The sequence below is a fragment of the Anastrepha obliqua genome, chromosome 2 (assembly GCF_027943255.1).
Source record: "Anastrepha obliqua isolate idAnaObli1 chromosome 2, idAnaObli1_1.0, whole genome shotgun sequence".
NCBI classification, from domain to species: Eukaryota; Metazoa; Arthropoda; class Insecta; order Diptera; family Tephritidae; genus Anastrepha; species Anastrepha obliqua.
In genome coordinates this window covers 99609768-99635295 of record NC_072893.1, presented here as the reverse complement: position 1 = coordinate 99635295, position 25528 = coordinate 99609768, and the positions used below count along the sequence as shown (strand labels likewise).

Below are 25528 nucleotides of genomic sequence, written 5' to 3'. Positions count from 1 at the left end.
CCGAGTACAAGATTTTTTAATAGAATCACATTTAGGAGATAGAGGAATTGCAGAGTAATAATTTATTATTCCCAAACAATATAAATGTAATAGAAAAATAATAAATAGACTAAGGCATGAGGCTATTTGTGAAATTCAAAAATATTAAACATTTAATAATTTTGATTTCGTTTGTTGTTACTTTTTTTTGCGGATTAGGGGGTTTAAAATACCTAATGCATGATCACAGCTGCCGTCACAGCAATGGTGTGTCCGGAGACAAAAAGACTCCCCGTCACCCACCCTAGAACCGTTTTCGCATTACTTCAGAGTGGCGCTCCATTTTTCTCATTACAAGGTCTAAGCCTAGGTTTAAACACAGATGATTTCTTAGATATCCTCGCTCCACGATTATATAGTGGTTTTGTGAGCGATTGCATTATCCACCGTTCGACGTTCTTGTTGTAAACGTTATCGTCGGTTGTATCTCCGTATATGCATGTAGGGTGTTCGCACTTCGCTATTTTGAACAGGTATTTCTGCCCCAAAAGGTTTGTAGTAGTAGTAGTAGTAGTATTTATTGCAAATAAAAGTAAAATATACAAAATTTGAAATTTACTTATTGCAATATTAAAGAAAAAAAAATATTTACAATAATTTAACGACAATGGCATGAGCCGTCTGTCGATTTATTTTTCGTGCAAAACAATTTTCGGTTTACGGTTTTTAAAACCAGTTAAACTCTTTTATTAAGTAATCTCTGTACCTAAAGGTACGTACAATAAAAGGTACAATATCCTGAATGCAGTTGATGAAGCTTCAGACCTCCTACGGATATAAGAAAAGCCACAGGGTGGTTCCTAATGCTCTTTTTAAAACATTTTAAGAGCGCGACTACTATGCTTCTTAATTGGGAGGATATCCAGTAGGATGATATCGCAGGAGCTATTCCTGCTAGCACTTAATGCAGGCTGAATCGTCTCCCAGCCACCTTAAGAGGCATCTCTTCGAATTAACTGACGAGATCCAGGGCTTTAGACAGTACGAACGCGTTGTTTCGACGCGATTGGATTCGTCGGAAATGAACGTTAAATAACGGACTTGTGTAATCACATGAAAAATTGGCTAGTATACTACCGGTTTATTTTAAATGAACTTTCAACAAAAATTTACTTCATTCAAAAAGTTACTTTTACTTACCTTGCTCTGAAATTCTGTAAACAATTATTTTCGGAATTTTAATAACAACCATTTGCCTTTAATTGTTCTGCTAATTTGGTTTTCATAAAAATAAATCATTTATTATTTAGTCACTATTTTATTGTCTATGTTGCATAAAAAATCATAAACCAAAGGGTCAATTACAAGTACATAGATCGATCAGTTGCTTTTTGCTTTTTGTTAGCTATTTTTGATCCAAATTGGATTGCCCTCTTCTTTAATTTAGCTAAGTTTTTTAAACCTAGCTGAAAACCATATAATCTCAAAAATAATTTATCACCAATGCCTTCTTTTAACAGAAAACAACAAAGCTGACAGGGTGAAAATGAACGAATGTATTGAACCAGATTTTCTTCAATAAAAGGCGCTCTTAATGTTTTACCATTGTCGGCTACTACTCTATCATCTCGGCCTAAATTACGTTTCCAAATTCGGCCCCAATCGTGTTCTAATTCTTTACGAAGGTTTGCCAGTTTCTGGGTTTCATTTCCTTCATAGCGACAAAATGCCTTTCTGTGCCTCATGTATCCTCCAAAAAGTTCATCAGCACCACTTCCGACTATAACAACCTAAAAATATAAATTAGATATGTATATTAATTAACCCCTTTGCTTCACCAAAGCATGATTTTGTACAAAATCGTGTGCACACTTATGTTTATGTACATAATTTTGACTTCATCTTTTTACAATATTTCTAAAAATTGTCATCAAAATTCTCAACTGTTTTATCAGCCTCTGGGTATGCAGTTGTATATCTCAATAAATTTTAGAATAATAAAGTGTCAATTTGAAGTTGCTCAAAAATCTTTTTGGATTATGATATTGAGAATCTGTGCTTAGTCTTTAATGTTAATTTGAAACTTATTTCTTTCATCGGGAATTTTTATGATTGGGAATGACAAGTACAGTGAAACATCGATATAACGAATGTGAAGGGAACCAGAAAATTTTTCGTTATATCTATTTATTCGCTATATGTACTTATTGGTAAAACCTTGGTAAAACGAAATTTAAAGAAATCTGAAAGAAAATTCGTTATAAATACTGTTTTTACCTGTTTACATCAAAATAATAATAAAACTGCACTGAAGTGGGGTGGATATAAAAAATAAAAAGTTATAAACTTTTTCAATAAGATTTTACTAAAATAATTGGTTATTTTTGTTTGTTTGCGCAAGTTTCGATTGCAGCCATCAATACTTCGCTCAACTAATGCTGAGCTATCGAATGCACTTTTTGGTATAGCTTCCTGTGCCTCAAGAAAAGTTTGGAGCTTTTCAACCATTTGTTTAGCTTCTTTGGCAGTGATAACGTTCTCGACCTCTTCATCCTCCTCAACAAAGTCGACTGTACTTCTGTTCAAAACAGTATCAACAATGTAATCATTAGTAATAAGACCAATAGTACTGACGTTATCATCGAAAGAAACAAAATCATCAAATTGTTCATCCAAATTGAAATGGCTTTTAACGACAAGCCATTCTTCGCTGTCTTGAACACAATCATTTATGGTCAAAATATTTGGACTGTCGACAAAGCCACATGTCACAAAACAGTTGACTACCGTTGGTTGTTTTACGTTTTCCCATGCTTTATGGGCCATTTTGATGCCCTGTAATTTATTAATTAATTTATTTTCGATGCATAGAGGTGTTCGAAAAATTGCTTCGCTATATAGAGGCTTTCAGACTCAGAAATTCTTCGTTATAACTGTAGAGCATTTTTATATGAAAAACTTCGTAAAAGCGAGTAAAAAAATAAATATTCGTTATGTTGAGTTTTTCGTTATAACGAAGTTCGTGATATCGAGGTTTCACTGTATTACTCAAATTTTCAAAAGAAAAACCAAAAATGTTGTTGCGAATTATAGACCCATCGCTAAAATGTTTGAAGTCATTGCTAAGGGTAAAATGGCTTTAACAGTTCTAAATTCTACATCCCCGTATCAGCATGGCTTCATCAAAAACCCATTGTGCCTTATGTTGCTATTGTATTTGTTGAGGACATAAAAGTCAATCGACCTAAACTTCAATTATTCACCACCCTACTCACCATGCCCGCTGCAACAAATGAAGCGTGAAGAACCAGAAAGCTATTTATGACAAATAAGTAAAGTGAAGTGCTTAAACAAAATAAAATACCCAAAAATATACAGTCCGTAAGACTTTTAAAAACCCTTTAGAGCATTACTAATTAATAAGACGGTCTTTACTTTTTCTACGGTAATACATATAATATAGGAAATTATTAATATGTTTAAATTACTCTGTTTGCATTCATTTGATTTTTGATATTACACAATATTTTTGTATTTCCTACGGGCAATACATATATAATAATATGTAATATTTAAAAAGGAATATAATTTGGTTGCTTGCAAAAACTATTATTTATAAACAATATATGTATATAAGTATTTTATATATTTGGTCATATTGACCACAAAAACTTTTAAATGACTATACTTATATATACGCCATTGTTACACCGAAGACTTCCTAGCAAGTTGTGCGGCTGAATATCAAATTTTTGCAGCTTCACATTAATTCTCTAGCGTAGATTAATTGCTATTTATTTATTCAGCTGAAAGCCTTTGTTGCTAGCGCTGCTAAGCAGTTATTTCTTAAATAATGTATTATTGTACAAATATTTAAAAATAAAAATAAAATATTTATTTATTTAACGAATCAATTCTAACACAGCCTAAACCTTACAATTATTAGTGGTAGTTACAACAGGTTACAATTTTCATGGTTACAAAAATTTCACAACCATACAATAATGAGGACATAAAATATTTAACGATTAAAATGCGAATACGTAGAGTAGTAAAGCGCTGCGTAGTCCAGAGCGCGAGAAGCATTTCGTACCACTAAGATTTTTGGAAAGGTTGAAGTCTCGAGGTGCTTTCTGGAGATGCTTGGGTGCTTGACTTGCGACTTCTTAGGGTTCCGAGTTAATGCATTATCAGATGCTCATATGTATTGGGTATGAAAATAACTTTCCGTCCATTCTTAGCCGAAGTTACGAATTATTTAGACAATCAAATAATACATAATACAACTTTACTCCATCTTTCAGAGAGCATACGGATTTCTGTGATGAAAAGTTCGAGTTCTTTTGACTTGGTCCATTCGATGCTCTCGTAAGAAGTGATAATCCGAAGGTTCAATATCTCTAAATGTTTCTTAACCGATTTAGCAACGTGTGGCTTGGCCTTGTCATATAGCAAAATCAGTTTTTCAAGTCTACCACTGTCCAATTCCGGCCGTTTCTCTTTGAGAGCTGGATTCAAACGCATTAGCTGCAGTCGGTAACGATCGCCGGTGATGGTTTCATATGGTTTAAGGAGTTCATAATAGATGACACCCTTCTGATCCCACCAGATGAACAACATAACCTTTGAAGGACCTCGTTCAATATTTTCGACGTTTAGGGTTCTCATAATAAAGGGCTTTTCAATAAGAGGTGTTATTTTTATAAAAGATCAATGATTTCGTTGTTTGTGTGGCACGTAGCGCCGTTCTGTTGAAAATAAACGTTGTCCAGATCAATACCATCCAATTCCGACCGTAAAAAATCTCTCGATAACGCAATCCATTCACCGTAACTGGTGCTCCAGCTTCTTTTTCGAAAAAGTAGGGTTCAATGACTCCGCTAGACCATAAACCGCCTCAAACAGTCACAAGTTGAGGATAAAGAGGCTTTTTAACAATAACTCTTGAATTTTCTAAGCCCCAGATCCGACAATTTTGCTTGTTGACTAAGCCCGAAGAGGAAATGGGCCTCATCACTCAAGATGATTTTTCGATGGAATACCGGATCATTTTCATGCATTTCAACTACCCAGTCAGCAAAGACACGATGTTGTTGATGATCGGCCGGCTTGAGTTCTTGTGTTAACTGGACCTTATAAGCCTTAAGACGCAAATCTTTATGCAAAATGCGGTGTAATGACGTGTATGGAATGCCTAATTCCGAAGAACGACGAGGAATGGACAAACCTGGGGTTTCTTCAACACTTTCGGCTACAGCAGCAATTTTTTCGGCTGTTCTTGAGCGACGTGCACGGGTTTTATTCTTTACATCGCTAACTTTTCCCCAATATCTCGAATTTTTTCACCGATTTCTGTATTGCGGTCCGACTAGGTGCTTCTCGATGACCAAAAAATGTTTGAGTTTTACGAACCGTCTCCGCCAAATTTTCACCATTTTATAGTTAATTTAATAATTTCAATGTCGTGTATCGTTCTATTTTTATTAATGGCGTGGCTTCTACTTGTCAAATATCAAAAAATGACAGCTTCAAAAGTGACATCTACCGAAATAGTGGGGGTATTCAAAATAACACCTGTTATTGGAAAACCCTTTAGATCAATTTTTATCGCCAGTGACGATGAGATGTAGAAAACCTCTTTTCTGCCGTTCAAAAAGCATCTAAAACGTCACCAAACGTCTCTCGATAACCCTCTCCTTCAATTGATGTGAGAGTTACCTGCTTTCTGGACCATTCCCATCGGGTGCAAACGTTTACCGACGGTTCATCTGTCAACATCCAACTCTTTAGACATATCGTTAAGGGTTCGACATGCGTCGTCATCTCATAATTGTTGTAGTTACATAAGTATCTTTGAATTTTTTCGGTGCCCCTTTGCGATCTTTATCACTCACGTCGAAATTGCCACTTTTGAAGCGTCGAAACCACTTTTACAAGTTGTATTTGATGGAGCATGATTAGCGAAAATATTGATCAATATACGAGACGTTGCAGTTGTACTTTTTTTTAAAGGTAATAATGAAGCATAACTTAGAAATGTCAACTACTGCGATCGATACCTCACATATACACCTTCAAATCACCAGTACATTACTAGAACGAACACAAATATAGTATCAGCAGCGACACCTTTTTTACCTTGCAATACATGCAGCACAAGTTTTGATTGATAATCTTTCTCGCAAACACTCCAAGCATCGCATCATTGGATGTAGTCTTCGTGCACGCTGTTGCATCATACATTAGGACGGCATGATGAGATCCTTGTAGAGTGTTAGTTTTGTTCGTCAAGAGAGGACTTTACTACTCATTTGCCTACTTAACCCAAAGTAGCACTTGTTGGCAAGAGAGATTATATTGGATTTCTAGACTGACATTGTTATAGGTGTAAAGATTCCTAAATATACGAAGTCTGCTACAACCTCGAAGTTATAACTGTCAACAGTGACGTGGGTGATGTCAATATCATCGGCATACGCCAACAATTGTACGCTCTTATAAAAAATTGTGCCTGAGCGATTAAGTTCTGCGGCCCGTACGATTGTTTCCAACATCAGGTTAAGGAAGTTTCACAACTGCGAGCCACCCTGTCTGAAATCTCGTTTGGTATCAAACGGCTCCGAGAGGTCTTTTCCAATTCTTATGGCGCTGCTCGTACTGAGCAACGTCATCTTGCATAGCCTTTTAGTTTTGCGGGGATACCAAATTCAGACATTGCGTCATGCAAGTAACTCGTTTCCGTCCTGCTGAATGCAGCTTTGAAATCGACGAAAAGATGGTCTGTGTCGATTCTCCTTTCATGGGTCTTTTCCAAGATTTGGCGTATTCAACTATCATCCATTTTATTCCGCTTCTCTATAAGTTTTTTAATTTCCGAATGGAATTAAATGTTGTCATAATCTTACTTAATCATTGGCTTAAATGAAACGTGAGTGTGAAATAATTTTACCACATTCTTATGTAAATATTGCATCTGGTCGTCAATAGATATCAAGTTATTTACACAAAACCTATTAAATTTTAGATTCCTTGTTAAGCTTAACGTGGTTGCTTTTAAACTCTCTAAAACTAAAGTATTGTACGTCATCAATAGTAGTGACACAGGGGTCGAGGTCAAGAAAATTAAGCCATGTTTGGAAAAAGAAGGTATGTATAATTGGTAATATAATAAAAATAGTCTTAACTTATTAGTGTAAAAGAGATCAATTAAAAGTACACTACTATTGGTGAAGTAAGTCGGAGTTACTGAACTCACTGGCAAAAGACCAAAAAAGCCCAGTAGATTAGTTATGCAGTGCTCAACTAACAGTTATTGTCACCAGCAACAATAATATCTTCATATCATTCAACATTTTTATTTCAATGGAACACACTGCCAACAAGAACTTTACGATTATTGCAGACAATTTCTACAAACAAATGTTTAACACTAGATTTGGATTTCACAAAACATTTCAATGCCTCAATGAGCAGTATTTTTTTCAATGTGATCCAGAATTCGAAGTCTTCTGCACGGAAACGTCCTCGAATCATATCTTTGGATACATTAACATCAGTTTTCCAGCTTCAGCTTCACGCAGCGATAAGTTCGGCTTTGTCGCAGACAAATCAATGATCTTGCTTTGCGGATGTATTTTATTTTTTTGGCCTTGTACGGGGGACGCATCAACGTTTTTAACTTCAGTAAACCATTGCACCCATTTATTTATGAACGTCTTCCTTCGACTTCTTTAAATATTTTACTGCAGATTCACGTGACATTTTTTGGCCTTTAGGGTGTGTAGAGTGTACACTTTAAATCGTTTTTCATGCGTGAAACGCCTTTACTAAAAACAACGTACGCTTTCTAATTCTTCTCACAAAACTAAAAAAATGACAGAAGGTGTATAACGAAAAGGATACACCTATTTAGCAGCAAATGTTTTTACAACGGAAACCTACGTTTGGATTTTGCCGGTCACGATCCTATTACACAGACTGTATATATAAAATAAACACATATATGAAAACTTACTCTTGCAGGTGAAATATATTCCTTTCCTAAGCATATACCTTTGCCACGGGAAGCAAACCAAAATGCACAGCCAATAGACTCATCTAAAATCGTATTTAATGGAAATATAAGATGTTTAATATGAGTTTGTAAATTATCATATAGCTCTTCTCGTGATATGTTAACCTCGACGTAGTTCCACATCCTAAAATAAAAAATTATTCTTGTAAAAACATTTCAAATATTTTTTCATTTCATTACCGTTGAGGATACAAGTTTTTCAACTCCAAGAGAGAAGCTTTGGCAGAAAATCTATCCGGCACGTCCCAATTTACTTCTCCAGAAGCCCCTAGTTTTTCAAAGGCAACATTTATAAGATCAATTGGATCATTTTCATTTACATATTTATTTGATAAAGCTGCCAGAATTGAGCAGTCAATGCCTCCAGAAAAAAGGATTGCAATCTTAGCATGATTGCAATTACTACCATTATGTATACAATCCATACAATATGGTGTAGTGTGGCGAACACGATTTTTTACAGATTTTTCGAGCAAAATGGAAAACTGCTGAAGCGCAAAAACTAAGTTTTGATCCTCCAATAAAGCTTCAAATAAATCATTCGAGGAGGAATCCAGGTTTGCACAGATTTCGTAGAAATTAAAAGATCTCTGTTGAATAAAAATATATAATTTAAACATCTTTGATGAATACAGTTTTTAGTAAAATTAAAAAAGATTGTTTATATCAATTGTAAATATTAATTTAAATCTATCTATCTATCTTATCTAGAACTCCATACCAATCCTTTCAGGCGTTCCCGCAAAAACCGCCTATGCTTCAAGAGATAGTTTAGCGCAATTATATGAAAATAACTCCATAAGTGAAGTCCAAAACACCTGAAAGCAGCAAAATGTTCTCCCTTTTACAGGCGTCTGTCTCTGATATTTCGAATATTAATTATAGTGCGACTCAAGGATAATAGATGTACCAGGGGACTTTACTACTCATTTGCCTACTTAGTCCAAAGTAGCACTTGTTGGCAAGAGAGATTATATTGGATTTCTAGACTGACATTGTTATAGGTGTAAAGGTTCTTAAATATACGAAGTCTTCTACAATCTCGAAATTATAACTGTCAACAGTGACGTGGGTGATGTCAATATCATCGGCATACGCCAACAATTGTACGCTCTTATAAAAAATTGTGCCTGAGCGATTAAGTTCGAATTCAGACATCGCGGCATACAAGTAACTCCTTTCCGTACTGTCGAATGCAGCTTTGAAATCGACGAAAAGATGGTGTGTGTCGATTCTCCTTTCATGGGTATTTTCCAAGATTTGCGTATTGTGAATATTTGGTCGATGGTAGACTTTCCAGGTCTAAAGCCACACTGATAAGGTCCAATCAGTTGGTTGATAGAGGGTTTCATCCTTTCACACAATACGCTCGCTAGAACCTTATAGGCGATATTTAAAAGACTAATCCCGCGGTAATTGGCAGATTTCAGGATCGCCCTTCTTATGGATTTGGCAGAGCACACTTAAACTCCAATCGACAGGCATGCTTTCATCCGACCATATTTTGCACAGAAGCTGATAAATATTAGTAGCACAGTTCACTGCAGTGCTCCGTACGTGGTAGCCAAATTGTTGGTACAGAGTACTTTATTGTTGACTTTCCATCAGTAAACTTGCATAAATTTCTATAGCAATAGTCGCACACGACTTCCGGAGTATATCACAAGTAAGGAACATAAGCAGTCTTGAATATTTTCTGAAACGAATTAACCACTGTTTTCGCGATATTTTTAAAATTTTTACTTGGTGCGAATAAGCCACAAACGTAACAAAAGTTATTTCGAGTCGGACACTGCATTTTTTGTAAGATGAAATATACAGAAAGACGTTTTCGCGCAACAGAACTTAAAACAATTGTCAAAGTATACGTCTCCTAGTAGCGCAACTGTCAGATGATCGGAACTTCCGGAACTGTAACAAACATACAAACGGCACAGAGTGTGTTGTATGAAACAATAAATTAAAGGTTAATAAGTTGTTTAAAAATTTGGAGTCCCTTCAAGTTATGCCGAAAATTTAGAAAAACACTTCCACGAGTCTGCCTGCAGAAATTCAGCGCGATTGGATCACGGAAAAAGGGTTAAAAATTGATCCAAAGTTTTTCACACAGGTGGACTACGAGCTCTATATTTTATACATAAAAAAAATTCTGACGCGTACATGAAAATCGCCGATATACGTGTAATTTTATTTTTTCTCCCCTTTCCGGAAAAGTATATTTGGTTCATAGGACAGAAAAATAGTTCGTTTTTGTAACACAGTGTAATCACCGAAAATCCCATCGAAATTGTTCGTAAATTTGTCAAAATCTGGAAGCTGGCGCTTATTGCATGATAATGCAAGGCCAGAGGGGACTATTTTGAATAAATAAACTCGAACAGAACAAAGCTTATTTTGGACTTCACCTTGTATATATTATATATAATAAAATTATAAAAAATCAGGAGAGTTTGTTCAGCAACTTCACATTTGAGCTTTATTTTACTAAAATGTATCAAGCTGTAAAATTCATATCAGAATTTTTCCGCGGGCTGTACGTTCGACATAAAATCAACACCATCTTTTTCGCCGGAAATAACTGAGAGTTGATAGATACTGGGACCAAAGCGTAGTGGTTCAAAGGAAAATAAATTATTTAAAGTGCAAAACCAAAAATTGCGCCTTTAGCGACCTAAGTCTAAATAATTCATAACAATGTAAGGTATAATAATATATATAATTTGAACATACCTTTAATTTTAAATTGCTTCTTAGCCAATTTGGGGTTAAATTGTCTGCAATGGATACTGTTAATCCAAAAATATTATTCAAGTTCTTTATTTCATCAGAAATTACATCAGTAGTTTGTTTCCAAGGAAAAAGCTTCCAGTCTGTCGGAAAAGCAACATCAAACATGTATAACCCCAGAGGAGGCAATTCCATTGAGTATTTTTTACTAGCGCCAAAATTACCTGTGCAAAAAGTTCACGACTGAGATCATAAAAAAAATCAAGCTTTTGTGGAAACAAATCCGGATTTATAGATAATAAGTAACAAAGTAGGTTCGGCTCTTCTCTTTTAAATGCTATTCAAAGCTATTATATGATACTATAAATACCTACATACATATATAAAATGTGTTTGCCAAATTATTTTATCAATATTGTTATACTTGTAGACCAATAACAAAAATAAAATATAAGAATGCACAGCTCGATTAGTTTCGCAATTGAAACACATACCAAACATATTTATTCGAGCTAAATAGCTCATACGATTTTTTTGAACAAACTACTAAGGCGAAGTTATTACAGCTGATGGTATCCATATAAGTAAAAACATATACTATTTGACCTATTCGATTCAGACAAACTGCATTGTATGGGTAGCAAGTACAGCCCTCAGACACAATTAAGTCCATTGTACTGCACTCGGGTTCCTTTTTTAATTTTCTTTAAATCTACTCGACCTCCGAAGAAATCTGAGTAGATCTTGTGGTGTCAAATAGACAAGGTGGTCGCTTCTTAAGACATCAGTGCCAGAGACGTACAACCCTGATTTGAGCGAAGGCTGGGCAGACGAACCGAAAGTGGTCCGCCGTCTAATCCGTCTCTACACATGCTGGGCAAAGTGCACTCTCTGAGATGCCTATCTTTTCCATATTCTTCGCCCGCAGAAAGTGGCCCGTCATCAATTCAACCATCCTCCTACAGGAGGAACTGCGACAGTCGGCCGGACATGACAGGAACATCAGTTTTGACCGTCTGCAGCCTTTCTCAGCCTGCCAACCTCGCTTGTGGGTTAGAGTAATCCGTTTGCTAACCGTGGCTTTGATGGCTGCAGAAGGGAGTGGCAGAACCGGCTCCGAGTTAAGGAAGTTAACCCCAGAGTCCATTCTGGCTAAAGAGTCAGAAATCTCGTTACCTGCGATACCCACGTGTCACGGGACCTATGTTAGCAGCAGGCTATTATAGTTCAGCCTGGATTTACAGGACTCAACTACCCCTAATGTGGCTGGGGGGCTGTGTAAGGTCACGAGCGCAGCTTGGCTGTCGCTGCAGACACATATAGATCTGCCTCTCGATCCGTTTTCCACAACAAAGTTCATCGCTTCTTGAACAGCATACACTTCCGCTTCAAACACAGATGCATGCATTCCAAGAGCAAAGATAAGTTTTGTCCCGTTGAATTCCACGTAGACCCCAGAGCCGGAGCCGTGTTCCTGCCTGGAGCCATGCGTGAAAATGCGAAAACAATGTATGCCAGGTTCATTTTCTGAGTTTGACCACAGTTGAGCCTCTGGCAACACTACACGGTATCTCTTGTCAAGCACGACTCTGGATGGCATGGAATCAAGGTGCACGGCCAGGTTCGTTGGATCAAAGTCCGTGTCTACTCTGTTGTCCAATGCCGGCAGATGGCCTTCGAGGTCCCTTCTTGGATGAAACCATCAAGTGGTGGTAGAATGCCGGGCTTGAAGTAGTCGGGAAAGCTCCGACACAACAGAGGGCCACAGTGCGTTGTAATGTCAATAAGGTCCTCCTGACTCACACGAGAGGGGGCCTATTCATCCAGACCACTGACGCATAGGTTATAACAGGTCTTACCATAGCCGTGTAGATCCATAGGACCTTGCTAGGAGAAAGACCCACGTTTCCCCAAAAACACTCTCGCACTGCCAGAAGGCTGTCAGTGATTTGGATGTCTTTGTTTCGACGTGTGATTTCCAGAGGAGTTTACTATCGAGGATTACTCCAAGATATTTAATTTCTTTGGATAGCTGGGTTGTGACTCCTTTTAGCTTAGGCAGAACGAGACCATCAAGCTTCCGACGTTTATCGGATTACCTGGAAAGTGAGATTCCATCAGCAAGCTGAGTGTCTCACTTTGACTCTCCGTGAAGAAGCCATCAGATTTCCTAAGTGAACCCAGCTTTGCAGCTGGGTCCTTTTTCAGGATCCTAACCAATTTCGCCGTGTCACTCACAGATTCAATACCGCTGCAGAATTCCCTATAAGAGGCTCTTTTCGATTTCCGAATAAGCCTCTTGTAGTTTTTTTGAACATCATGGTACCGCTCCCAGTCCTCAGCTAGGTTAGGCTTGAGGACCCGGTTGAGAAATTTTCTCGACTAACGCCCCAACATCTGGAGCTCTCGACTCCACCAAGGAACGAGAGTCCGATCAGGTCGAATTGGACAAGCTGACTCAAACCATTCAGTTAAGGCAGCGATGAGTTTCTCAACAGCCGCCTCAATGCCCTGTTGTTTTCGAAGTCTTGGTGGCGTCACGTCAAGGTCCCGCAACGCCCACTAAACTTCTGCCAATCCATTTGTCTGGGATTTCTAGAGGGTGTGCCTCCTCGCCACACTAAAACTCAATGTACCTGTGGTTTGAGCACTAATCTTTGGCAAGGACTCTCCAGTTCACCACCCAAGTTTTGAGTTTGACAGGGTAAGATCAATCACCTCCTGCCTTCTAGTAGTTAGAAACGTAGGCTGTGTGCCCTTGTTGTGTATGTCTAGACAAGAACAAGCGGTAAACTTGAATAACCGACGTTTCCACGACAGTCGGTTCTACGTTACCGAAACGACCCGGATTAATATCCGGCCAAGGACTGTGTCTGCTACAACAACAACAACAACCACAGCCGAGAGCTCCGTCCATTGCACTTGCCGCTGCCCCAGATTATATACTGGGCATTAGTATCGCAGCATAGAACAAGGCCCAGATTGCGCAGCTCACAGAATTTTGTGTTACTTCCTGCGCACATTGTGCAAGTAATCGGCCTTTATAATTGAGCGTCCATATTTTTTATCGTTTTAACTTCGAAATACCGGTGCACCCATTTATGAACATCTTCGATTTTGCTGCAGATACGCGTGAAATTTTGCACCTAACAAATTGCACAAAGCTTATTGTTAAAAGTATAGGAGTAGCAGCATTTACATTTTTTCAAGTTTGAAAATTTTCCGTGACGCTTTTGTTAGAATGACTGAACGTGTATTTTGTTTTAACTTTTTGAATTCCCTCAGCCAAAATCAGCAGGCTCTGCTCCACACTTGCGTTTCGATTCTTCCGTAACTGAGTAACTGCTTGCTGAACAGTTTGTTGTACTCCCTCACAGGGAGCATATGAGCCTCGTCGTGTAAGTGCTGAAGTGGGGGCATCAGTAGACATCCCGTCGCAGTCCGAATGACAGTGTTTTGGCAAGTCTGCAGTTTCGTCCACTGCGAATCACTAGTTCCAGGCGACCAGACAGCGGCAGCATAGTTTAGAACCGGCCGGCCAATTGCCTTAAATGTCGATAGCAAGAATTCTTTGTCCTTGCTTCAAGTGCTACCGGCAACCGATTTGAGGACCTTGTTACGATTTTGGACTTTAGTGGCAATAGCGGTTGTATGCGCTGGGAAGGAGAGCAAACTGTCAAAGGTAAATCCCAAGATTTTGGGGTTGTTAACATTTGCAGTTTGACCTCCCTTATCCAGGTGGTGAAGCGGGTCGCCGTAGATTTCTTGGAGGAAAGTTGTTGGTTCCTTGCAGTGAAGAAGTGAGAAAAACAGGCGAGGTAGTTGTTATTGTTATTGTAGCAGTAGTACAAGCCACGTCAGTGTAGGGTATATCACCTGTCGTTTTCGTCCTGCTCATCTAAAGGTAGGCCCAGGAAACTTGCTGTTTCGACAGCTTGGGCCCAGAGGGAGAGGGGCGTTAGATGAGTGGAGCATGTGAAAAGGCACAAATGCTCCCAGTAATGGAGCATAACAAACTGCTCAGCAAGCAGTTCCTGATAGGATGTTACCGCAGGTTTCACCCCTGCCGACACCTGCTTGAGCCTGAACCGCCTCCCAGGCACGTCAGGAGACATCTCTTAAACTACGCCGACGAAATCCAGGACAAAACTGACCGTAATCTACTGGGCCTGACAGTGTTTAGACAGTCAATAAATGACATTCACCAGGAGACCGTCACAACCTTCTTAAGCTCCCGTCCTGTGAATGCCGTAATCATAGTCCAACCACCACCTATAGCAGATAAAGAGCTCCAGCTTCCTCGTGAGACACGTGTAACACTGGCACAATTACGTTCTGGATATTGGAGCAGGTTAAACTCCTACTTATCCAGAATCGAACCCGACATACCAAACATATGTCCGGCATGTGAAGGCACCCCGCACGACACTAACCACCTTTTCACATGCCCTCTAAAACCGACTCATCTAACACCCCTTCCCCTCTGGACCAAACCCGTCGAAACAGCATGTTTCGTGGGCCTACCTTTAGATGAGCTAGACGAAGATGACCGGTGATATGCCCTACACTGGCGGGGCTTCTATTACTGTTAACAAACAAACAAACTGATTAACTATTTAACTACTATCAGAGAACATAACAGAACTTTTTTATCAGCTACTTTTGCTGTTTCCTGCAACTTACTGTACTCGTATGCTCATGCGCGCACTTTACACACAGCAGCTTTTCTTGTACTGTACAATAGTTGAAACTGTTCGGCGCTGCCGCGACTATTTTAAATTGTTCAGCACCATGGCAACTAGAATGATGGCCGCGCCTTTGAATTCATTTTGCTCTTGTAGTCGATAGGCATAGAATTTTAGCTTTGAACGACATACGCATTAGATGAATAAAGTGCCCTGTGTGTGCGGTTGTATGTACATGCATATGAGTATATTAATAAGCATTGATTTGCTGAAAGTTCAGAACACAAATATGTACGTACATAGGCTATGGCATCAAGTTTGCATACGCACATACAAATATGTACACGCATATGCAAAAGAGAATCGTTTGAACATTTGTTAGGCAGGGATTCGATCATTCGGGTATTTACTCCCTAATCATTGAATGTAAATATGATAAGCCGATGGATGCGTTGTGAGATAGGTCATGGTTGCTGCACGAGTACTTTGCACAAACATAACTAACATACTATGTGTATATACAGTACTATCTCGATAATCCGGACACCCTTAATGTTAGGGGTCGTCCGGATTATGGGGGTGCCCGGATTATAGATGATTTTTTTTTTCAACTAAACGTTGTTTTTTTGAAATGAACATAACGAAATTCAGATATATGTATGTACATAAATAGTTTTATTAAATACAGTACAATCATACTTACATAATAATATGTACATCTGTACATAATCAAACATTTTTTTTATTTAGTATGTACTATTTCAAAAAAATTATTAATTTTGGTCTGCTGCGAGTTCGCCAGCAACATTTTATCTGCAATCTTAAAACTAAAATATCCATAGCCGAAGCGTCAATTTGTTCTGCCCATTGCATAGCCTTGGAAAAAATATTCTTTGCTTCACCGCTACTTATAGTATTTACCGCTTCAACTATGGTTCAATCGGAATCAGCTTCTTCTATATTATTATTTTCATAATAATAATGTCCACTCAATTCAGTTTGTCACTAAAGAATAAACACAACGCGTGATTTATGCTGTTGCATTTCGTATACATATACTATATTGTTGTTAAAGTACCGCTATTTTACGAAAAACTCACAAAGCAAACTAAAAATTAAAATACATATGTATGTTAGGGTGGTCCAAAATCCTATGGTAAAAACTCAAGTTGGATGTAAAAGCCAAGGGACCCCCCAATTCTTTTCTATTTGATATAAGAAGTAAAGAGCTAAATTTTCAAGGTCATAAGTCACTTGGAAGGCAGTGCTCAACGCTGTTTAAAAAATGAAAATGGGAGTTTTTTTTACAATTTTTGAAAAAAATGACAAGACATGTTAGAATACAAAAACTTAAATTTATTTGGTTATTTTACATTATAAATCATGTTAAAAATATGTACATTTTATGGTGAAGACCATAATAAAAATGCAAGTTTTTACATTTTTTCTTTAGAAGTGGATGGTTTCTGTAGGCTTTCTAGAACGACCTTCTTCGTTGGTTCAGTCGGAAATTGTTTCCGATTAGCCTCTACAATCTGCAGCAACAGCTGTTTTTCCTCCTCATCATTTGTTATGAGTTTGTTAAAATCTTGAAATAGTTTAACACCTCTTTCTGCGATGTCATTGACCACTTTGTTTTTTTTTACAGTATTTTTTGCCTCTTTGAATTCTGGCGTCTGTTCCCATTCACTTGGGTGCTTGTTCAAAAAGCTTTGCTTAATGTTTAGCTTAGTAAACAACATCATTGTTCTACTATTAGCGAAATCTGCCAATTCACATTCATCACTTAATAAATTGGCATTTCCTCTAATCATCCTGGGCGGTGCAGGGACAGACATCTTATTCACGATGCTCACTTTGTTTTCAAGGCTCACTTTCGTGGAAAAAAGTGATAATCCGACCAGTTCGTCGGATAGATACCACAAATGTTGCTGGAACGCTTTTTTGATGGTTTTAGCTATCTCTCCATCAATCGCGCTGTATTTCCTAGCCTCTTTCCAAAACATTAGGTCGTTGAAAGCTGCATTGGCGCTGATTGGAGCCTCAACCCAGTTTTTCACGTACAAAAGTGCTCCGAAACGGACAAATCTGTCCAAGTTTTCTTTCTCCTTGTTTGTGAGATGGTAAACTCCCTGACCTTGGAAAAGGTACAATTTATATGCATAAATAAGCTTAGCCATCCACCGAGCGTGGTGTATAGGCCCAGGTGCTCTCCAGTGAATTTTTTCTATTGTTTGTCCCAACACCAACAGTGTCAGTTCAATAAGTTCGAGGTAGTCATCTCGAGGCTGGTCTTTCTTACTAAGATGATGTATCAGGGATTCGATGGCACTGTTTTTTAACTCAGCTTCTCCAGGGGAAAAATTTAATGGTGTGTAATCTGATCGATCAACTGCATTCCATGATCCCTTTAACCTTTTAAATATGGGAATTTTAGGAGAGCTTGAAGGTCGCAAACATAATGTAAGTACTTTGCTCAAAATGATTTCCATTATGTGATGGCGCCACGGCAACCATAGAAGTTCCTTGTTCAGCGTATTTTCAATGAAAGTGCATGCACCACTCTTGACACCAGTGTTGACGGCTGTTGTGTCAAATCCCATACTAATGATTTTATCATCAAGATTCCATGTTTTAAGAGTTTTAAGTACTGCATCTCCAGTTTTCGAACCTGTTGCACTAGCCAATTTTGGCACCCCCAGTAGTTTCTCATTTCCACCAGCATAGGAAACTAGCACTGGTAGTCTATCTACTTTTTGTGAACCTAAAATGTCGGGCAAGATTTTGCTGTCCCAATGAACAACAACTGGTTCTTTGATGTCTAAGTTTGATTTCATCTCTGTTGAAAAATTCTGCCTTGCTGCTTCTCGTTTTCTTTTTATAGAACTTCTTGAAAGCGGCAATGCCGCAGGATCATGGCCAAGTGCGGCGGCAATAGGAATGATAAGCCTTACAGCTTCACGATCGGAAACTTTATTCCTGTCTAAAGCCCCTACCACATTCATGTCAAAAAGGCTCTTCTTAGCCTTTCGTTCAGAAACATCTTCGCTCTTGCCACCTAAATCTTTTTCTAAATCTTTTTTGGACGAAGGTTGATATAATTCATCATCAGAACCACTTTCAGAAATGCTTTTGGCACTTGAACTATCATTAAAGTCATCATCGGGTGGATTAATAGAAGAAGACGTGGATTTTGCAGCAGAAACAGACTTTTCTCTTCTCTTCTCTTCTTTTTCAAATCTTTCTAGTGCTATTTCTTGTTTTGTAGTATACTCTTTGTCTTGAGATGAAATGATCATTTTTCTCTCAGTTCTTTGGTCAATTATATTAAAAAATCTTTGTCTTGTTGTATTTTCATGAGAATTAGAGCATCTGAATGGGCAATGTCAAAAAGCTTTTCAATTTTGTCTACAAATGATTGCTCGTTTGTTCTTTGTTTTTCTGTTTTTCTGCCTTTATTTTTCTTTAAAAGTAGCCACTGTGAATGCACACTTTCAAGTTTTTCAATCGAATCCTTGGTAGGAAGTTGGTTCTTCTTTGTTAAAGGTTCTAAGCCCTTAACACCAATTAAGTAAACACTGTCCGCCTGACGCGTCTTAAGAGCAGTCATTTTGATTCAAATATAGTTCAAACCTGAAACAAAAAAAGGCGTTAATTACCCGAAAGTATGAGTTTTTTATAGAAATTTATGAAAACTAAACGTTGTTGAGCACTGCCTTCTATATGTTCTAGGGTGCTAAGATTTTGCATAGATTATTATTTTATTAGATGTAACAAAATGAGAGGGTCCCTAGGTCTCTAAAAAAAACTTGAGTTTTTTGGACCACCCTAATGTATGTACATACATATTGCGAAGCAAATTTGAAAAATGTCCGGATTATAGAGTAAAATATGTTAAACTGTCCGAATTTAGCAGTTGTCCGGATTATAGATGTGACCGGACTACCGCGTGTCCGGATTATCGAGATAGTACTGTAGTATATTGATATACATATATATCAATATTGAAATACATATACAGTTTGTCAATAATATCTTTGCAAAGTGAAGAAAAATTTAAAATGTTAGCTTTGATCGAGAATTCCAACAACAAATAAAAAAGCATACAAAAAATGTTTACACACATTCCATTACCATACTTGTCTACAACTATGAGGCGCCAACAGTTATTAAATAAACACACACATTACAAAAACAACCACAACAAAAAAAGATGTTTACTCTATTTAAAAAGTGTCAAAAAAATATTTGCATAACTGATGAAAACAAAAAATGCAGTTATTTTCCGCGAATTTCATTCATTTGCAAATGGTATGGAATGTGAAAGGGTAAGAAATTATTTAGTTATAAGTTTAGTTGCGTTCAGTGCTACAAGTGATCTCAGATTTGAATAAAAAAATGCCAGGAAAACGAGTTTCAAAAAATATTATTCAATTAGTGTATTTTAATCACTACAAAGACAAATCAGCCAGAGAAATTGCCGATATGTTCTCCCTCAAAATTAGAACTGTATATAATATAATAAACCGTGCTGAAAATGAAGACTCGTAAAATTATTAAAACTATTTATAATAGCCCGCAAAGCAGTACAAGAGGACTAGCTCTTCAAATGGGTTAAGAATTTCTCATGAAACTGTTCGAAAAGTGTTGCAAGAACACAAATATTCTTCAACAAGGACTAGGAAAAAAACCCTGTTATCAACACAAAACATTGATAAAAGATTGCGATATGCCACCGAGCACACATCACTTCCCACATAGTACTGATATGACGTTATTTTCTCAGATGAGACGAAGATGATGCTCTACTACAATGATGGACCCCAGAGAGTTTGGCGTAAGCCTCTCACAGCACTACAAAACAAATATATTATCCCTACCGTAAAGTTTGGAAAACTATCAGTAATGGTTTGGGGTTATATATCAACAATGGGAGTGGGTGAAATAAAAATGTTGGACGAAATAATGACCAAGGAAGTATATCTTGATATTTAAAAAAACGAATTGACTTCCAGTATTAGAAAATTCGGCTTTATTGACCCGGGAAATTCGAACAAATTTAAATACAAATATTATCAAGATAATGATCCCAAACATAAATCTTATTTATGCAAGTCCCGACATTAACCCAATCGAAAATTTGTGGGTTCATTTAAAAAGAAAAGTAGGAAGAAGATCGCCAACTAATAAAACTGAATTAATAAGATTCATCCGAGAAGAGTGGGGAAAAGTACCATTGAAATATGATATTCCGAAACTAATTAAATCAATGCGAAGACGTCTTCAAGCGGTAATTGATGCCCAAGGAGGACATACAAAATATTAACCCCCATAAGACTGCATTTTTTGTTGTTTTCATCAGTTATGCAATTTTTTTGACACATTTTAAATAGAGTAACATCTTTTTTTTGTTGTTGTTTTTGTAATGTGTGTTTTTATTTAATAACTGTTGGCGCCTAATAGTTGTAGACATGTACAGTAATGGAATGTGAGTATACATTTTTGGTTTGCTTTTTTCTTTGTTGTTGGAATTCTAGATCAAAGCTAAAATTTTAAATTTTTCTTCACTATGCAAAGATATTCTTGACAAACTGTATATCAATATTGATACTCGTATACATATATATCAAAATTGATATACATATATGTATATCAATATACCAAAACACTTGTATGCTCTATGAATTCTTGTCTAAATTTATTTCGTTTTTTTTTATTTAAATGCTAAATGAGCAGACATTGCATTTTGCTTCAGAGGTACAATGTTTAGCTGTGTGACCGATCATGAAGCAGTTTTTACATTGCATAGGAGATGGGATATATGGTTCAACTTTTATTTTAAACCATCCTACGTTCACTTCTTTTGGTGTCTAAATTTAATTTCGACGCGAAAGATTAGTAAAAAGTTTCATCAAATTTGTATCAAGTTTTAAATTTAGTAAAACGCACACAACAAAATGTGAAGTCGTTTTATAATGTATTTTGTTTAAATTCGTTTTAAATTAAATCAACAAACATTAAAGTTACTTGAAAATATAAATTGAATAAAATTACGTTTATCAAGGGAACATAAAAATGCACTAGCAAATTCCTTGGAAAATGCCGTCGGCTATTCGTCAATTTGATTTCATACAGAAGCCGAAAACTGAGCAGAGCTAATCTACTTGTACATAATTTACTGTAACAGCTCTGTTAACCCTTCCGCTACATCTTTTTATTGCGCCATCCAAAAAATCCAAATTTTTGTCTGAGTATTTATTTTAGGACCAATAACAATACAAATAATTTTTTTTTTTTTTTTTTTTTGTTAAGTGCTTTTTTTTAATGTTGCCATATGGCAACAAATGTTTTGTATTGGTTTCAATCGCAAATAAACTTCTTCTGCAATCTAATGCAAGTTAACACCTTACGAGAAATTTGTTGCCATATGGCAACAAGCTAAGTTTTAAAAATTAGCACAGCTTTTAAAGCTGCGAGCGAAAAAATATTTATATGCCAAATGACAGATTGAACATTTTTCTATATACTTTATACAAAAATCGTTGGAAACATTTGCCCAAAATGCCTCAAAAATCTAAAAATGCAAAATACAAATTTCAGAGTGAAGTGCTATATGCCAGAAGGCTTTCTTTAAAAATGTTGCATTACCGATATATAATATAAGGGGCGGTTATCATTTATTTTATTTCTGTTTAACCATTAAACTTCAATTTTTTAAATATGTAACAAAAAAGTTGATATGTTTTACAAGAGAGTGTTGACGGCCTTTTAAAGTTTACTGTTGCCATATGGCAACAATATCGCGAAAGGGTTAAGAAGTTTCCCCGCTTTCGAGTTGAACCAGGTGAAAAAGTCTTCGCGGTTTCACTTCATTTTTGACAATTCACACTATTCGTAGCTCGTGGTACTTCTCTATACATTAACGTTCTCTGCGTCCGTCTTGCCAGATAATCAATTTAAGTAAAATAAGCCTCTAAAAAGGGCATTTCTTCAAGCTTATGCAAACAATAACGTTTTTTAACGTACATTATAGAAAAACCTTTCGTGGTAGCAATGAAAAACCAACCACTGAATATGGCCCCCCCCCCCAACATTTTTATGAACAGTGAAATTTTTTTTAACACGTTCACGCCGGCGCTGTTATTCATGGTCTTCGCCCACAGACGGCAATGTTTATATCTTTTTGCTCTATCGGGAGCGATTGCAGGTTATAAAACGAATTTTTTTCATAAGGGTAATCGTTTATGGCTTCTCATCTCATAGGTACCGTCTAATAAAGTACCATTGGTGGTACGCACTGCCGGATGACGCAATCTTGTGCGGGCCACCGGTGGTACGCGCCGCCCCATAAAGCAGACTTGTGCGGGCCACCGGTGGTACGCGCCGGCGTGAACGTGTTAAAGCGACATACACAAAACTGTGATTAATCCTCCGGAGCTTCCTCCCACAAAAATAAAATTACATGTATTTGTACTTACGTGAAGTACTGAGAAAACAAAGATTTCCAAATTCCTTTTCAATTATAAGAGAATTGCGACCCATCGAATCTCTACATATATATAGAGAACGGGAGCATTTGTTAAAAACTATGAGGCTGAAAGATCCCTCCAGAGATTGTATTAAATCGCACATTTCTCCATCGTCTTTGCAAATCGAAAACTTTTTTCCCAACCATTCCGTATCAGAAGTATCGTCTGACTTATCAGCAATATTAAAGATGTCGCCATTAAAAAGTATGATAAAATTTCCTTCTTGCAACGGTTGTGAACACAGACTCATCCCTTGATGCCAGAGTACGGAACTACCAAACTCCAGAGAGACATTGTCAACATTTATGTTGTGGAAAGAAAAATAATCTGGACCACGTCTTCGTAAAAAATGTACCAGTTCGTGTTTCGTTTCAATTTTACAATTTATCCCACAAAAAATTCCACACATTATATATTTGCTATATGATTGAAACTATGAAAACAAATAAAAGCAATCAAAATAAAATTTCTTCCTTATGCAGGCCACAAACACTATACCAATCGAAACGATCCGTCGAAGGTCATTTTGGCACACACGTGTGAATTTGTTCACGATTTTAGTTTACGTGGTTCATTGCTGAGTGGACATGGAAGCGGTTTGAAAATAAGAGCGAAAGGAAGATGTTTTTCACACATTTTATTTATATTAGCGTTTTTGACTACTTCTTTATATATTTCTAATAAAATTTGCCACGATATTCATTTCACATTTCCGTATTTATATTCATCGCTCTTATTTTTCCACAACGATGGTTAGTTTTTGAATAAATCTTTGAGTTCCTGAATAAATAAATTATTTATTTATTAGATATACAATTATTCATAATGAATAATTCTCTTGTTCCACAGGAAAAGGAAGGCCTCGTCTGCGTTGGAGAGATCAGCTGAAGAAGGATTTGGCTTCATTTGGTGTTTTCAACTGCCGCCGGACGTCAAGAAAGAAATGGCGGCAAGCTTTGTTAAGCTCGATCAAAACCGCTTAAGCGGTTATCGCACCAATTAAGAAGAACTGATCGAAGTCCTCAGTTTGCGTAGCATTTGAGTGAAGAGGAGATTATAATAACATTTTATAACACTTACGGAATGTCGAAATTAAAATAGATTTCTCCCGGTTTCGTAAGAATTTAGGACCGCTGATGCCACCAGTGCTCAATGGACTTAGCGAACAGATATATTTTTTTCAAAGTAACACACACACAGCTTGAACCGTTGATCTGGTGATAAACGATTTGTACGTAGTTGCTGAGCTTTACTTAACAGAAATGTCAACATAGCCTGCCATTTTCAGCGGTCAAACTATGAATATAAACTTAATAAACACGCGATATTAGTATAAAAGTATGAATATATTGCCTTTGTGTTCGCAAAACTGCCTCATATAAGCGTCAGTTAGGTATAAGCTATTACGACAAATTGATCACATTAGAAGCGATTAGCTTTTGAAAACCAAAGATTTTCTGTTGAAATAACTTAATTCTGTTAGTGTTTCATTTTCAAAGCCGTTATGTTCTAAACAGCAAATTATGTGAACAATAATTTCACATATATGTTATCGCTATCGTAACAGTGGGAAGAAAACCTACGGAATACAGAGACTTATGCTGAAAACAGTGAACGACGTAAACGCAGTCCCCTGACAGCTGATACGATCAAACTAATGAGAACCCCATGTAAATGAAAAATTCCTTCCTTCCGTATCGTAGTATCGTAGATTTTATTTCACGATATTTAAAAATTCCCGTAATACCCCGTTAGCTGATTGCTCTCCCATCATACAGTGTTGCCAAGAAGTACATTTCGAAATCATTTACAAAATAAACTTAGAAAGATTATAATTTTTTTTTAAATAACTTAAAAATACTGTCGAATAATGTTAACTATAGATAAATTAACTATTTGCATTTGTTGGTTTTTGCCTTTGGTTTATTAAACAATAAAAAATTTTAACTGATAACGCGGATGTGTGAAAAAGTGTGTGAGCAAAGATATCAATGGCAACATTGTGTAGATACCAGATATTTTAAATTGATAGAGAAGATAGAAAAGATAAGAAACTTTTATTATAAGAAGAATAAGAAAGTTTTATTATTTCACCACGGCCTTGGAAAAGTTAACAGAACAGAGTTAACTTAGCGGAGCGTAGTCAACAGAAATAAATATAGCGTTTGCATTGAAATGTAAAATGCCATGATTTGGTGTTAGGGAAAAGAAAATAACAGCAGACTTGTACATTTTTCTTTCATGCTTATTTGCCGTCGGCATTTTGCATGCGCAAATGAATTATTTCTTGTGAGATGAATAAATTAATTCTAAGCATATGCATGCATGAATGTAAAATTGTAAGTACCTAATTAACTAAATTGTATTGATATTAAGTTTATTATCAAAATGATTTCAAAATATCCATATAAAACAAAAACTTTGTAAACTATTCATTTACATCAAGGGTTAGTATTGAAAAATATGTTGTACTTTTTAAATTATTACATATACTCATATACTACAAAGTGTTGAATACATATAACATCTACTAT

General features: G+C 36.7%; 1 protein-coding gene across 1 annotated transcript; it reads right to left on the bottom strand.

The window, feature by feature from the left end:
- Window positions 1–1236: 1236 nt before the first annotated feature.
- Window positions 1237–23473, bottom strand: LOC129239708 (asparagine synthetase domain-containing protein CG17486). Its single transcript, XM_054875451.1, has 5 exons — window positions 22944–23473; window positions 10784–11004; window positions 8234–8643; window positions 7994–8177; window positions 1237–1769 (listed from the first exon to the last, which is right to left on the bottom strand). The coding sequence occupies exons 1-5, from the start codon at window positions 23401–23403 to the stop codon at window positions 1341–1343; spliced, it is 1704 nt and encodes a 567-aa protein (XP_054731426.1). The 5' UTR covers window positions 23404–23473; the 3' UTR covers window positions 1237–1340.
- Window positions 23474–25528: the final 2055 nt, after the last annotated feature.

Excerpts from the sequence above, each read along its gene's own strand:
- LOC129239708 (XM_054875451.1), bottom strand. The coding sequence starts at position 23,403 with ATGTGTGGAATTTTTTGTGGGATAAATTGTAAAATTGAAACGAAACAC. Across the intron at positions 8,644-10,783 it reads GAAGCAATTTAAAATTAAAG|AGATCTTTTAATTTCTACGA; the intron begins GTATGTTCAAAT and ends TTTATTCAACAG. Across the intron at positions 8,178-8,233 it reads AAAAACTTGTATCCTCAACG|GATGTGGAACTACGTCGAGG; the intron begins GTAATGAAATGA and ends TTTTTATTTTAG.